At 42.1% G+C, this 15796-nt stretch overlaps 1 protein-coding gene across 1 annotated transcript; it reads left to right on the top strand.

Annotated features, from left to right (window-relative positions):
- The first annotated feature begins 136 nt into the window (after positions 1-136).
- LOC110527451 (acyl-CoA-binding protein) lies at positions 137-9804 on the top strand. Its single transcript, XM_021608726.3, has 4 exons — positions 137-226; positions 899-1016; positions 9009-9071; positions 9173-9804. The coding sequence occupies exons 1-4, from the start codon at positions 218-220 to the stop codon at positions 9244-9246; spliced, it is 264 nt and encodes an 87-aa protein (XP_021464401.2). The 5' UTR covers positions 137-217; the 3' UTR covers positions 9247-9804.
- Positions 9805-15796: the final 5992 nt, after the last annotated feature.

Below are 15796 nucleotides of genomic sequence, written 5' to 3'. Positions count from 1 at the left end.
CCTCTCACTATCCTTACTGACCTGGAGATTGACTGTGGACACCTGCTGTCCTCTTGTGGTAGCTATGGGCTATTGCATTTGTCACCTCCCATTTCTTCCGCTATTCCAATGGGATTTGAGGTGTCGCAACCTACTCAAAGGTTAAAGGTAAGACGGAATCACGGAAGTGAGCATTTCCACATGCAAAGAGTAGCTAGGGCTTTTTCTGTTGAACAACATGTCTATGGTAAGCAGAAACGTACTTTTATATATAAATATGTGCAGTAACTAACCCAAAGTAATCTGTCAAAATGTTACTGATACCTTCCAGGTGTTAATACCTGAATCTGTTATGCATTTATTTTTAAATATTTGTAATTTTTTTGCAGTTGATCTGTTATGAATCTACTGCATGTAGCTTAGTGTAGACGTGCATTTTCACTGATGTGTGTGGCACATAGGATTGACTTTGTCATAGTGAGATTATTTTTTGGTGTTAAGGTATTCATCCTATTTTCAGTCAGTTAGAAATGTTTTTATTACATGGCACAATGTGGTGTGGAAGACTTCTTTGGCATCAGCTCAGTTGTCATTGTTATAATATACATATTGTCAGTGTGTGTGTGTGTGTGTGTGTGTGTTTTATGTATTTATTTTTATATATATATATATATATATATATATATCTCCTTGTGTGTACCAGAAGTCCTCCACAAGGAACATATGAACAAGTGGGGAGATATTTTCGGTCCCCACAATAATATATATATATATATTTTTAAATGTTATGTTAGGGGTTAGCTGTAGGGTTAAGGGATAGGTTAATTAAGGTTAGGGGAGTGAGATTTTGGATGGGAATCAATTATTTGGTCCCCACAAGGATAGCAATACAATAGTTAATCAATATTTTTTTTCCAAGGCTGAATTTGAAAAGGCTGCCGATGCTGTAAGGAGGCTGACGGTACAACCTAGCTACGCTGAACTAGCAGTAATATATGGTTTGTACAAGCAGGCGACACTTGGCAACATCAACACGGGTGAGTCAATCTGTTCAACCTGTCCTACAGGCTGCACCTCATTTATAAAGCCAAATCCCTGATTATTTCCTAATCTTTCTGGTACCACTTTAAGCATCGAGATATAAATGACACAGTGCGTTCGGAAAGTGTTCAGACCCCTTGACCTTTTCCACATTTTGTTACATGACAGCCTTATTCTAAAATGGATTTAAAAAACAAACATTTTCCTTATCAATCTACACACAAAAACACATAATGACAAAGCAAAAAGTTTTTTTTAAATTTGCAAATGTGTGTGTATATTTTTATTTGACCTTTATTTAACTAGGCAAGTCAGTTAAGAACAAATTCTTATTTTCAATGACGGCCTAGGAACAGTGGGTTAACTGCCTGTTCAGGGGCAGAACGACAGATTTGTACCTTGTCAGCTCGGGGATTTGAACTTGCAACCTTCCGGGTTACTAGTCCAATGCTCCAACCACTAGGCTACCCTGCCGCCCCGGCATAAAAAAAGGAATACCTTATTGACGTAAGTATTCAGACCCTTTCATCCTCTGTGGGGACACGCGAATCAATCGCTCTGTCCTCAACTTCCGGACTTGTCTCCGTGCTGTTTGTTGCTACTATCTGCCAAACTTGAAGGTTTTTTCTTTTAATACATATACCAATGTCTTTGTTTTTTTTCATTCAACTTTTTCACCCGGACGCTTTATCTTTACATGGTTCTACAGGACCTCCACCAGCCGAAAAAGCTAAGTAGTTACATTAACACTGTCATCTAATTGCAGTCGCTGTCCTCATAATATACTGAAGAACTATCGCCTTATGGTGAGGATAACTGTGTTGCAAGCACAGCTTCAGATGCAACCGTTAAACAAGGGCAATTTAAGTGTAGGAAAGGATGAAACGGCATCTGTTAAGTACAGATCGTAGTATAAATGTCCCCGCAGCCAGACAATTTTCTAAAGGCTTCTGGAAAGAAATGCTATCGGCATGCTCAACTGGTATCACTAATTTGGCCAACAGAAACTTTCAACCGGTTGTCCTGCCCCTTTGGGCAGGTGATTTTTAAAAATTGAAAAGAACCAAATTGCAAATATTTCCAGTAAGCCTGAAACTGATCTTTGTGAAAGATAGACAACTGTATGGCAGTCAGCCTGCTTTGATAATTTATTTACTGATAACAACCGAAATACAAAGAATTTCCAGGACTTGTTTTTTAGATTCCTCCCCTGTATGTGAAAGGCAGGCAATATGTGGCACTTCTGCATGTAAATATACTGAACAAAAAGTATAAACACAACATGGCTTCATGAGCTGATCTTTTCTGCCGGCCAGGCAGCTTAGTGGAGTCTGCCACTAGTATAGTCACTGTAGTCATTGAGTAATTGTCTCTGGCCCCTTCCCATTTAGCGGGAGTGTTGAGCTCTACAACAGTCACAACTCAATCGTTGGTTGAAAACTGTTTTCTGCCCCTCCCAAAATATATAATTTGTAGATAATTGGCCCTCTTTCTGGGACTCCGTCACGAACAGGAGCAAGCCTGGCCTGCTGAGGAGTGACAGACTCCATCCAAGCTGGAGGGGTGCTCTCATCTTATCCCTCAACTTAGACAGGACTCTAACTCCTCTAGCTCCACAATGAGATAGCGTGCAGGCCAGGGTGCATGCAGGCCGGCCAGGCAACTTAGTGGAGTCTGCCGCTAGCATAGTCAGTGTAGTCCGCTTAGCTATCCCCATTGAGCCCGTGTCTGTGCCTCGATCTAGGTTGAACGAAACATGGCGGTGTTCGCCTTAACAATCTCATTGGAATAAAGACCTCCTCCATTCCTGTCATTATTGAAAGCGATTGTGATAGTATCTCAAAACAGGACTACTTAATGTTAGACACCTCACTTCCAAGGCAGTCATAGTCAATGAACTAATCACTGATCATAATCTTGTTGTGATTGGTCGGACTGAAACATGTCTCAAAGCCTGATTTAATTTACTGTGTTAAATGAGGCCTCTCCTCCTGGTTACACTAGTGACCATATACCCCGCTCATTCCAAAAACATTTGTCACAAGAAATTTGCTCCTGGGTATACAGAAAATTCCTGAGCCCTGAAGCAAGCTTCCAGATAATTGGAACGGAAATGGCGCTCCACCAAACTGGAAGTCTTCCAACTAGCTTGGAAAGGCAGTACCGTGCAATATCAAAGAGCCCTCACTGCTGCTCGATCATCCTATTTTTCCAACCTAATTGAGGATAATAAGAACAATCCCCCCCAAACAAATGTTATACTGTCGCAAAGCTAAAAAGCAGCATTCAACAAGAGAGGATAGCTTTCATTTTAGTAGTGATAAATTAATGAACTTCGATGAAAAGTTAATGATCGTTACAAAGCAAATTACGGACTCCACTTTGAATCAGAGTATTTCTCCGAAGCTCAGTTGTCATGAGTCTGCACAGAACTGCCAGGACCTAGGATCAATGGAGACAATAGTTATGGTCTCTAAACTGTCAAGCTGCCTACTGGACCCTATTCCAACTAAACGACTAAAAGAGCAACTTCCTGTGTTTGGCCCTCTTATGTTAAACATAATAAACGGCTCCCTATCCTCTGAATGTGTTCCAAACTCACTACAAGTGGCAGTAATAAAGCCTCTACTGAAAAAGCCAAACCTTGACCCAGAAAAAGTAAATAACTATTGGCCTATATCGAATCTCCCATTCCCCTCAAATTTTTTTTGAAAAAGCTGTTGCACAGCAACTCACTGCCTTCCTGAAGACAAATAATGTATACAAAATGCTTCAGTCTGGTTTTAGACCCCATCATAGCACTGAGACTGCACTTGTGAAGATGTTAAATTACCTTTTTTAAATGGCATCAGAACAAAGCTCTGCTTCGGTCATCATGCTCCTAAATATTAGTGCTGCTTTTGACACCATTGATCACCACATTATTTTGGAGAGATTAGAAACGCTAATTGGTCTACACTGACATGTTCTTGCCTGGTTTGGATCTTATCTGTTGGAAATATATCAGTTCGTCTCTGTCGATGATTTGTCCTCTGACAAATCAATTGTAAGTTTCGGTGAACCTCAAGGTTCTATTTTAGAACCACTATTGTTTTCACTATATATTCTACCTCTTGGTGATATCTTTCTGAAACACATTGTCAACTTTCACTACCATGTGGACGACACACAGCTGTCCATTTTGATGAAACATAGTGAATCCCCAAAATTGCCTACCCTGGATGCCTGTTTAGACATAAGGAAGTGGAGGGCGGGATATTTCTTTTAACTTTTAAACTAAGACAAAACAAATGCTAGTCCTAGGTCCCAAAAAACGAAGAGATCTGCTGTTGGATCTGACAATTAATGTTGATGGTTGTACAGTCGTCTCAAATTAAACTGAAGGACCTCGGTGTTACTCTGGATCTCTTTTGACGTACATATCAAGAATATTTCAAGGACCACTTTTTTTTCTATCTTCGTAACATTGCAAAAATTGTACTTTTTGTCAAATTATGCAGAAAAACGAATCCATGCTTTTGTCACTTCTAGGTTAGACTACTGCAATGCTCTACTATCCGGCTACCTGGATAAAGCACTAAATAAACTTCAGTTAGTGCTAAACACGGCTGCTAGAATTCTGACTAGAAACAAAAAATGTGCTCATATTACTCCAGTGCTAGCCTCTCTACATTGGCTTCCTGTTAAGGCAAGGGCTTATTTCACAGTTTTACTGCTAACCTACAAAGCATTACATTGGCTTGCTCTTACCGGTCTCTCCGATTTGGTCCTACCGTACATATGCACGGTCACAAGATGCAGGCCTCCTTATTATCCCTATAATTTCTAAGCAAACAGCTGGAGGCAGGGCTTTCTCCTATAGAGCTCCATTGTTATGGAATGATCTGCTTATCAACGTGAGAGACGCATACTCTTGTCTTTAAGTCCGTACTGAAGACTCATCTCTTCAGTAGGTCCTATGATTGAGTGTAGTCTTTCCCCAGGGGTGTGAAGGTGAACGGCAAGGCACTGGATTGACAAACTGCCCTTGCTGTCCCTCCACTGGGATTCTCTGCCTCTGGCCCTATTACGGGGGCTGAGTCACTGGCTTACTAGTGCTCTTCCATGCCGTCCCTATGAGGGGTGAGTCACTTGAGTGGGTTGAATCACTGACGTGATCTTCCTGTCCGGTTTTGGGCCCCCTCTGGCTCGTGCGGTGGATGAGATCTTTGTGTGCTACACCCACCCTTGTCTCAGGGTAGTAAGTTGGTGGTCTGTTGATATGCCTGTAGTGGTGTGTGGGCTGTGCTTTGGCAAAGTGAATGGGGTTATATCCTGCCTTGTTGACCCTGTCCCCCTGGGTATCGTCGGACGGGGCCGCAGTGTTTTCCGACCCACCCCTGTCTGTCTCCATTATCTATGCTGCAATAGTCTATGTGCCAGAGGCCTAGGGTCAGTCTGTTATAATTCTCCTGTCTTATCTGGTGTCCTGTGTGAATTTAAGTATGCTCCCTCTAATTCTCTCTCTCTCACCCTCTATCCCCTCCCTGGAGGACCTAAGCCCTAGGGTCATGCCTCAGGACTACCTGGCCTGATGACTCCTGGCTGTCCCCAGTCCACCTGGTTGTGCTGTTGCTCCAGTTTGAACGGTTCTGCCATGGCTAGGGAAGCCTGACCTGTTCACCAGATGTGCTACCTTGTTCCGGACCTGCTGTTTGACTCTTTCTCTACCGCACCTGCTGTCTCGACCTCTGAATGCTCGGCTATGCTTGGCCTACAACCAATGTGATTATTATTTAACCCTGCTTTAATCCTCATCTATGAACGTTTAAACATCTTGAAGAACAATCTGGCCTTAGATGGCCTCTCCACCCGGCACAGCCAGAAGAGGACTGGCCACCCCTCAGAGCCTAGGTACCTTCCTAGGTTCCTTCTTTCTAGGGAGTTTTTCCTTGCCACTGTGCTTCTGCATTGTTTGAGGTTTTAGGCTGGGTGTCTGTATAGCACTTTGTGACATCTGCTGATGTAAAAAGGGCTTTATAATTACATTTGATTGCTATGAGACTTGAAATTGAGCTCAGTTGTATCCTGTTTCCATTGATCACCCTTGATGTTTCTACAACCGGATTGGGGTCCATCTGTGTTAAATTCAATTGATTGGACATGGTTTGGAAAGGCACACACCTGTCTATGTAAGGTCCCACAGTTGACAGTGCATGTCAGAGTAAAAACAAAGCCATGAGGTCGTAGGAATTGTCCGTAGCGCTCGGAGACAGGATAGTGACGAAGCACACTGAGGTGACCAAGAACTCGATGGTCACTGAATGAGCTTCAGAGTTCCTCTGTGAAGATTGGAGAATCTTCCAGAAGGACAACCATCTCTGAATAGAATAAGGCTGTAATGTAACAATGTCAAGCGGTCGGAATGCTTTCTGAATGCATTGTACTTATAAGAAGTTGTGAGTTTGGCCAGGAGTTTTGTGGCACTTTGAGGCACTATGCTTTTACTGATATTTCCAGCATTGACCACTAGTGCTGCTGCAGGTAGGAAATGTTCTGTAATTGACACAAGCGGTCTCCACTTAATCAATCCATGTCTGGTTAGCGCAGGGATCGCTAAAGCTAGGGGAGGCTTAGCGCTGAATCACACAGCCTATTATTTGGCAGGGAATACGATTTGTACACCTCACTTTTCTCAAACTGATCCTTTCCAACGCACTCAGAAGTTGTATTATTTAAGGGCAGTTAAAGGGGACAGTCAATGAAACCAACCATGAAAGTATATTGAAGTGAATTCGGGGAGTAGCCCTGACCAGGACTCGAACCCGGATCCATCGACTGTCAAGCCAACACCTTAACTGTACACCAAGAGGTTTGGACTTCTTGGCGTAACGGTTCATGTGTTGGTTTGACAATCACAGCTTCAAGTCTTGGTTGGGGCTACCGCCGAAGTTTGCTACAACATATAGTACTTCCATGGTTGGTTTCATTGACTCTCCCCTTATTAAACGGCCCCTAATTGACAACTTTGGAGTCCGTTGGGGAGGATCAGTTTGAGCAAAGTGAGGTTTAGAATCACTGATCTACAAACAGTACTCCTTGCCAAATAATAGATTTTGTGCGATTTAATCCTCTGACTTAGGCCATGCCCATGCCAAACACACAACTGGATAGGGATTAATTGGAGACAGCTTGTGTCAGTTACAGAATTTCCTAGGATTTCCTACCTACAGCAAAGCTACTAGATGATGCAGGAAATACCAATAAAAGTAGTGCCTCAGTGCCCCAACTTCTGACCCTACTTTTAAGCAGTTATCAGCCTTTAAAGTGTCTTACTAAAAGGTGTATAATTTTGCCTCTATATGCATTTCTCAAGAGTTACAGAATGTATTGACTTAACAATTGTTTAGCTGCCTTTTATCTGTAAGTAAACAGTTTCAAACCATTTAGGGATTGACATTAAGGGTTGCCTTATTGTCTGTGGCAAGTGACCTGAACAGTTGCACCAGTTACTGTTCAGTCTTTGGGCTGAAATAAAAGATCAGAGAAATGTTCCAAATGCACAAAGTGTATTTATCCCAAATGTGTTTCCATCCCTGTTAGTGAGCATTTCTCATTTGCCAAGATAATCCATCCACCTGACAGGTGTGGCATATCAAGAAGCTGAGTAAACAGCATGATCATTACACAGGTGCACCTTGGACTTGGGGACAAAGGGCCATTAAAATGTGCAGTTTTGTTCCTCCAGGTTTTTACTGAATGTGCAATTGGCATGATGACTGCAGGAGTGTACACCAGAGCTGTTGCCAGAGAATTTAATCTTCATTTCTCTACCATAAGCCATCTCCAACGTTGTTTTAGGGAATTTAGCAGTACGTCCAACTGGCCTCACAACCGCAGACCACGTGTAACCACGCCAGCCCAGGTATTCCACATCTGGCTTCTTCACAAGCTGGATGGTCTGAGACGAGCCACCTGGACAGCTGAAGAAACTGTAGGTTTGCACAACCGAAGAATTTCTGCACAAACTGTCAGAAACCTTCCCAGGGAAGCTCATCTGTGTGCCAGTCGTTCTCACCAGGGTCTTGACCTAACTCTTGTTTGACGCGTAACCGATTTCAGTAGGCAAATGCTCACCTTTGATGGACACTGGAGAAGTGTGCTCTTCACGTATGAATCCTGGTTTCATCTGTACCAAGCAGAGAGCATGTGTTGGTGAGCAGTTTGCTGACGTCAACTTTGTGAGTAGAGTGCCACATTGTGGGATTATGTTATGGGCAGGCATAAACTACGGACAACGAACACAATTGCATGTTATCTATGGCAATTTGAATGCACTGATACCGAGACGATATCCTGAGGGCCATTGTCGTGCCATTTGTCCGCCGTCATCACCTCCTGTTTCAGCATGATAATGCACGGCCCCATGTTGCAAGGATCTGTACACAATTCCTGGAAGCTGAAAATGTCCCAGTTCTTCCATGGCCTGCATACTCACCTGACATGTCACCCATTGAGCATGTTTGGGATGCTCTGGATCGATGTGTGCGATAGCGTGTTCCAGTTCCCCCCATAATACAGGAACTTTGCACAGCCATTGAAGACAAGTCGGACAACCATCCACAATCAACTGCCTGATCAACCCTATGGGAAGGAGATGTCAGGCTGCATGAGGCAAATGGTAACACCAGATACTGACTGGTTTTCTGATCCACGCCCCTACTTTTTTTTAAAGGTATCTAACCAACAGATTTGTATTCCCAGTCATGTGAAATCTATAGATTAGGGCCTAATTCATTTATTTTCAATTGACTGATTTCCTTTTTATATGAACTGAACTGGAGAAGTTGTTGCTTTTTACATTTTTATTCAGTGATCATAATCTTCGGGTAACCAAAAAATATTCCTGACCGATGGGCAAGTGTCTATCAGACTGCCAATACCTGCCAGTTAAAGCAATATTTTTTTGTTGTAAGAGAACTTTTAAGATGTATGCATTGTGTCCACAGAGCGTCCGGGAATATTTGACTTCCAAGGAAAATCTAAATGGGATGGTTGGAAAGCACAGGAAGGTAAGTATTTTTTTGGACAATGTATTCTGCTTTTCCACTCTCTCTGTTTTGAATGTGACACAAATCTTCAATGTGTCCTGTTTCTATTTTCAATCCAATAGGAAAGTCCAAAGAAGATGCCGTAAAAGAATATATTGCCTTTGTGGAAGAAATGAAAGCAAAGTATCCAATGTAGAGGTTCTTTAGGACATTCGTGCACTTTTTTTTTTTTAGAACCATTTTATAATTAAGCAATAATGCCTGAGGGGGTGTGGTATTATGGCCTCCGCTTTGCGTTGTGCCTAAGAACAGCCCTTAGCCATGGTATATTGGTCATATACCACAAATCCCAGAGGTGCCTTATTGCTACTATAAACTGGTTACCAATGTAAACATTACAGTAAAACTAAATGCTTTGTCTTATCCGTGGTATAAGATCTGATATACCATGGCTGTCAGCCGATCAGTACTCGAACCACACAGTTTATAATAGGTTACAATGAACAAGAAGAAAAGGGACCAAATCTGAGATTTTAGATGGGTAAAGTGTTTAGAGACAACCAAGATGACTGGTCTAACAAACGCTCACCAGCAATTAGTTTATCCTGTTGAAAATGTGCAGCCCTTGATCTGGGTATTTATTTCAGAAAATGTAAAAAAAAAAATGAAAAGAGTACATTGGTGCAAAAGAACAGTAAATTATGTTTCTTAAAATATCTGTCTTCCAAGTATAATAAAAAGTGAGAATTTTCAATCATGCCGATAAATTCTCTGGACAAAAGGCTGGTCATAACCAGACCTCTTTCACATGATGATGATGATAATGAAGAGCTGAGTCCTACTTCCCCTTTTTGAATATGTTCTTGTTTCTTAGGATTTCCACTGAACCCAAATGTCCTAGATCTTTAAGCCTGGGGGGGGGGGGGGGGGTCTGTCTAAGGCCAGGCTGGCTAGTCCGGAACATGGAAGCAAGGAGACCTGGGTAAGGGGAGAGACACTTTGGCTCATGGAACCATGCTGTCTGGGCTCCTCGTGTAGATGCTGCTTCAGCCTCCACCTGCGCCATCTCCTCTGTACCTCGTACTGTACCTGTGTTTGGAGGGGATGGGGATAGTGTATCATCGAGCACTAGTTAATCATGGCTGCTGCCTAATATTAGCAATTGCCCATTTATACCACTTATTTCAACTTACATAATAATTTTGAGAAATGCGCAAAAAACCTACCTCCCCATTTAGAAAACAGTATAGAACAGCAACTCCAAAGCCCTGAAAAGGAAGCAAGGGGAATTTAGACTTCAATTAGTATTCCCGCAAAGTAAAAAAAGAAAAGTCAGTGAAAATTACCTGTGTTGATGCAAGAGCCAGCTCAACAATGGTCCATATTTTGTATGTTAAACCACTGACTTTTATGGGTAAGAAGGCAAAAAGGATGTAGTACACACCAAAGAGGGTCACCAAAAGAAAAGTTGATTTGGTAAGTCTCCTGAAAATATCCAAGGAAAAAATTCAATTTTACAATATACAAGACACAAATCAATACTGTACACATGTTTTGAGAGATTCCATTAGTTTTCCATTGTGCTGGTCATTCAGGTTTGACTGGGCAACGCTTACAGAAGGTTAACACAGGTTCTGTAACACTGTTAGCAATTAAGTCATTATTTTAGCCTACATAATAAACATCCTTAATGCTTTGGTAATGGTACAGTATGGTCATGTTGACAACTCACTTGTATTGGCTGAATTAATTTCCATGCATGTCTGGCATCTGTAGTTTTCCCACCAGAATTCTTAAGATGCTCAGAAAAAATACCAAATGAATCTGCAATGGAATGGCAACAAATTATTACCGTAGGGAGTAAAAGTAATATTTACATAATCAGTAAAAAAAAAAAAAAATGGTATGTCACATATGCCGGATACAATGGTGGAGACTAACAGTGACAATGCTTGCTTACGAGCCCTTTCAAACAATGCAGTAAAAAAAAATACAAGAATGAAGCTAAAATGCATTCGGAAAGTATTCAGAACCCTTGACTTTTTCCACATTTTGTTTGTTACAGCCTTACTCAAATAGATTACAAATACCTTACTCAAATAGATGTATTTCCCCCCCCCCCCCCCCCATTAATCTACACCCCATAATGACAAAGCAAAAACAGGTTTTTAGAAAGTGTATTTAAAAAAAAATACATATCACATTTACATAATTATTCAGACCCGTTACTCAGTACTGTGTTGAAGCACCTTTTGGCAGAAATTACAGCCACAAGTCTTCTAGGGTATGACACTACAAGCTTGGCACATCTATATTTGGGGAGTTTCTCCCATTCTTCTCTGCAGATACTCCTGCGTTGTCTTGGCTGTGTGCTTAGGGTCGTTGGCGAAGGTTCACCTTCCAACAGGACAATGTTTGAAGTCCTGAGTGCTCTGGAGCAGGTTGTCATCAAGGATCTCTCTGTGCTTTGCTTCGTTCCTGACTGTCTCGTAGTCGCTGCCGCTGAAAAACATCCCCACAGCATGATGCTGCCACCACCATGCTTCACTGTAGAGATGTTGCCAGGTTTCCTTCAGATGTGACGATTGGCATTCAGGCCAAGGAGGACAATCTTGGTTTCATCAGAATCTTGTTTCTCATGGTTTGAGTCCTTTAGGTGCCTTTTGGCAAACTCCAAGCGGGTTGTCATGTGCTTTTTACTTATGGCCACTATACCATTAAGGCCTGATTGGTGGAGTGTTGCAGAGATGGTTGTCCTTCTGGAAGTTTCTCCCATCTCCACAGAGGAACTGTGGAGCTCTATCAGTGACAATCAGGTTCTTGGTCACCTCCCTGACCAAGGCCCTTCTTCCACAATTGCTCAGTTTGGCCGGGAAGCCAGCTCTAGGAAGAGTCTTGGTTGTTCCAAACATCTTCAATTTAAGAATGATGGAGGCCACTGTGTTCTTGGGGACCTTCAATGCTGCAGACATGTTTTGGTACCCTTCCCCAGATCTGTGGCTCAACACAATCCTGTCTCGGAGCATTACGGACAATTCCTTCGACCTCATAGCTTGGTTTTTGCTCTGATGTGCACTGTCAATTTTGGGACCTTATATAGACAGGTGTGTGCCTTTCCAAATAATGTCCAATCAATTGAATTTACCACAGGTGGACTCCAAGTTTTAAAAACATCTCAAGAATGATCAACAGGACTCAATTTCGAGTCTCATAGCAAAGGGTCTGAATACTTAAGTAAATAAGGTATTTTAGTTTCACTTTGAATGATTTTGAAAAATTCCTGTTTTCGCTTTGTCATTATGGAGTATTTTGTGTAAATTTGAATTTAAAAAAATTCTCATCAAGCTATTTTAGAATACGGCTGTAACATAACAATGTGGAAAAAGTCAAGGTGTCTGAATTTCCGAATGCACTGCAGCAGGGAGTACCAGATCAATGTGCAGGGGTATGAGGTACAGTATTTGAGGTAGATATACACACGAAGGCTGGATTAGGCATCAGGATAGATCATAATAGAAGTCAAATAAAGCATTAGAGTGGCAGCATATGAGTGTGTGTTGTCAGTGTGTGTGGTTTTTCTTGTGTACCAAACATTAAGAACACCTGCCCTTTCCATGACATAGACTGACCAGGTGAAAGCTATGACATCCAGACAACTTGACACAACTGTGGGAATCATTGGAGTCAACGTGGGCCAGCATCTCTGTGGAACGCTTTTGATACCTTGTAGTCCATGCCCCAACAAATTGAGGCTGTTCTAAGGGCAAAAAAGGGGGTGCAACTCAATATTAGGAAAGTGTTCCTAATGTTTTGTGCACTTGGTATGTGTATATACAGTACCAGTCAAACGTTTGGACACCTACTCATTCAAGGGTTTTTATTTTATTTTTTACTGTTTTCTACATTGTAGAATAATAGTGAAGACATCAAAACTATGAAATAACACATGGAATCATTATTGGGCTGCAATCTGAGTTGACGTTAACTCTGCTGAACTTATCCTCTGCAGCAGAGGTAACTCTGGGTCTTCCTTTCCTGTGGCGGTCCTCATGAGAGCCAGTTTCATCATAGAGCTTGATGGTTTTCGTGACTGCAAGTTCTTGAAATGTTCTGCATTGACTGACCTTCATGTCTTAAAGTAATGATGGAATGTCGTTTGCCTTTGTTTATTTGAGCTGTTCTTGTCATAACATGGACTTGGTCTTTTACCAAATAGGGCTATCTTCTGTATACCACCCCTACCATGTCACAACACAACTGATTGGTTCAAACGCATTAAGAAGTGAAGAAATTCCACAAATTAACTTTTAACAAGGCACACCTCTTAATTGAAATGCATTCCAGGTGACTAACTCATGAAGCTGGTTGAGAGAATGCCAAGAGTGTGCAAAGCTGTCATCAAGGCAAAGGGTGGCTTACCTTGAAGAATCTCACATTTTGATTTGTTTAACACTTTTTTGGTTAGTCCATTGACATTAGTGACAGGCTTATTTACTGGTTTCAAGCACGTGACATGGATGATAGGATTTGGGCACTATAATAGTTTTGATATTTACATTTTATTACATTTATTTATCTGTGCTATGTCTATTTTTTGTTGTTGGCTCGCGATCCCTATATGCACAAAAACAAAAATGTATTTTCACACATTATAGCCATCAGACAAGCTATATCAAAAACAAAAATGGATAACCTCAATAAGGTTTGGTTGTTCAATAAAAAGCTCTATAAAAACTTCATCAAACAAGAGCTTGAAGTGATGGAGGAATTAGCAGCCAAGAAAAGGTTGCTGTTGGGTACACTCAAACGGCGGTGTCACTGCAGAGACCAAAAAGAGAGGATGGGTGAGAGTGGCTGAGTCTGTCTCTGACGTCGAGGGTATGGCAAGGGTCAGTCACGCTAACATAAGAAATAGTGGTCTGACATCTAGTCGGCTGCTAAGAAGAAGGTGTTGTCCATGATAGCAGTGTTGCCAACTTAGCAACGTTGTCGCTATATTTAGCGAGTATTCAGATCCCTCTAGGACACATTTTCAAAAAATTGACTAGCGACTTTTCTGGTGTTATTGGAGACTTGGAGACTCTGACGTGAAAGCACGTGTCGTTCTTACTCTTCTCAATGAGCAGCGGGTGCTGCCTAAGTGGACCATAAGGTTAAAACCCAAACCAAATTAAGAAAACTAGCACCTCACCATACAAACACATAAAAATCATATTTCAACCAAGCAGGTGCGACACGAAAGTCAGAAATAACGATATAACTCATGCTTTACCTTTGAAGATCTTCTTCTGTTGGCACTCCAATTTGTCCCAGAAACATCACAAATAGTCCTTTTGTTTGATACACTCCTTTTTTATATCCCCAAAATGTCAATTTGTTTGGCATTTGATTTAGAAAAAAAAAACGGTTCCAACTCACCCACCATGACTACAAATTATCTAATAAGTTACCTGTAAACTTGGTCCAAACATTTCAAACAACATTCCTAAAACGTAAATAATCAATAAAATTTCAGACGGAATATACTGTCTTCAATAGCGCATAAAATCAAAGTGGAGCGAGCTCCAGGTCGCGTGCCCCAAATAAAAGGGTTGGCTTGACACTCATTCTGAATAGCCGTACTTCATTTCTCAAAGGAAAAACATCAACCAATTTCTAAAGACTGTTGACATCTAGTGGAAGCCATAGGAACTGCAACCAGGTGGCTCATAAATCTAGTTACCCATAGAAACCACAGTGAACTCAACAAAACAACATTTCTGGATGGTTTGTCCTCGGGGTTTCGCCTGCCAAATAAGTTATGTTATACTCACAGACATTATTTGAACAGTTTTAGAAACTTTAGAGTGTTCTCTATCCAAATGGGACATGCATATCCTAGCTTCTGGGCCTGAGTAGCAGGCAGTTTACTTTGGGCACGCTTTTCATCCGGATGTGAAAATACTGCCCCCTATCCCAAAGAGGTTATTAAGAAGGTTTTGTGAATCTGGCCCCTGAATGGCAGGGAGCTCGGTCCCAGTATTATACTGAGCCTTCCACACCACCCGCTGTAGCGCTTTGCGGTCGAGAGCATTGCATTTTCCATACCAAGCGGTCATGCACCCAGTCAAAATGCTCTCTGGTGCAGCTGTATAACTTTTTTGCCAATTCGAGGGCCCATGCCAAATCTTTTTGGCCCAAGGGGGAAGAGACATTGTTGTGCCCTCTTCATGACTGTGTGGGTGTGTGTTTACACCATGTTAAGACCTTAGTGATGTGGACGCCAAGGAACTTGAGGCACCCGACCTGCTCCACTACCGCCCCGTCAATGTGGATTGGGATATTCTCTCCCCTCTCTCCTGCAGTCCACGCTCAGCTCCTTGGTCTTACTGACATTGAGGGAGAGGCTGTTGTCCTGGCACCACACTGCCAAGTCTATTACCTCCTCCTTGTAGGCTGTCTCATCACCATCGGTGTTCAGGCCTACCACCGTTGTCGTCAGCAAACTTGGTGTTGGAATTGTGGGTGAACAGGGAGTACAGGAGGGGACTAAGCACACACCCCTGTGGGGCCTCCGTGTTGAGGGTCAGCGTGGCAGAGGTGTTGTTGCCTACCCTCAGCATCTGGGGCCGGCCTGTCAGGAAGTCCAGGATCCAGTTGCAGAGGTTCAGTCCCAGGGTCCCGATCTTGGAGGGGAATATGGTGTTGAATGCTGAGCTGTAGTTTATGAACAGCAATCTCACATAGTTATTTCTTCTCTTGTCCAG

This window comes from Oncorhynchus mykiss, chromosome 7, assembly GCF_057628025.1.
Source record: "Oncorhynchus mykiss isolate SJ-2025 chromosome 7, ASM5762802v1, whole genome shotgun sequence".
Classification (NCBI taxonomy): Eukaryota; Metazoa; Chordata; class Actinopteri; order Salmoniformes; family Salmonidae; genus Oncorhynchus; species Oncorhynchus mykiss.
This window is presented reverse-complemented; position numbering and strand designations above follow the sequence as displayed.

What these genes read in the sequence shown, in the direction of transcription:
- LOC110527451 (XM_021608726.3), top strand. An exon ending in ACTTGGCAACATCAACACGG is followed by an intron (nt 1,017 to 9,008) that starts GTGAGTCAATCT and finishes TTGTGTCCACAG; the next exon opens with AGCGTCCGGGAATATTTGAC. An exon ending in TGGTTGGAAAGCACAGGAAG is followed by an intron (nt 9,072 to 9,172) that starts GTAAGTATTTTT and finishes TCAATCCAATAG; the next exon opens with GAAAGTCCAAAGAAGATGCC.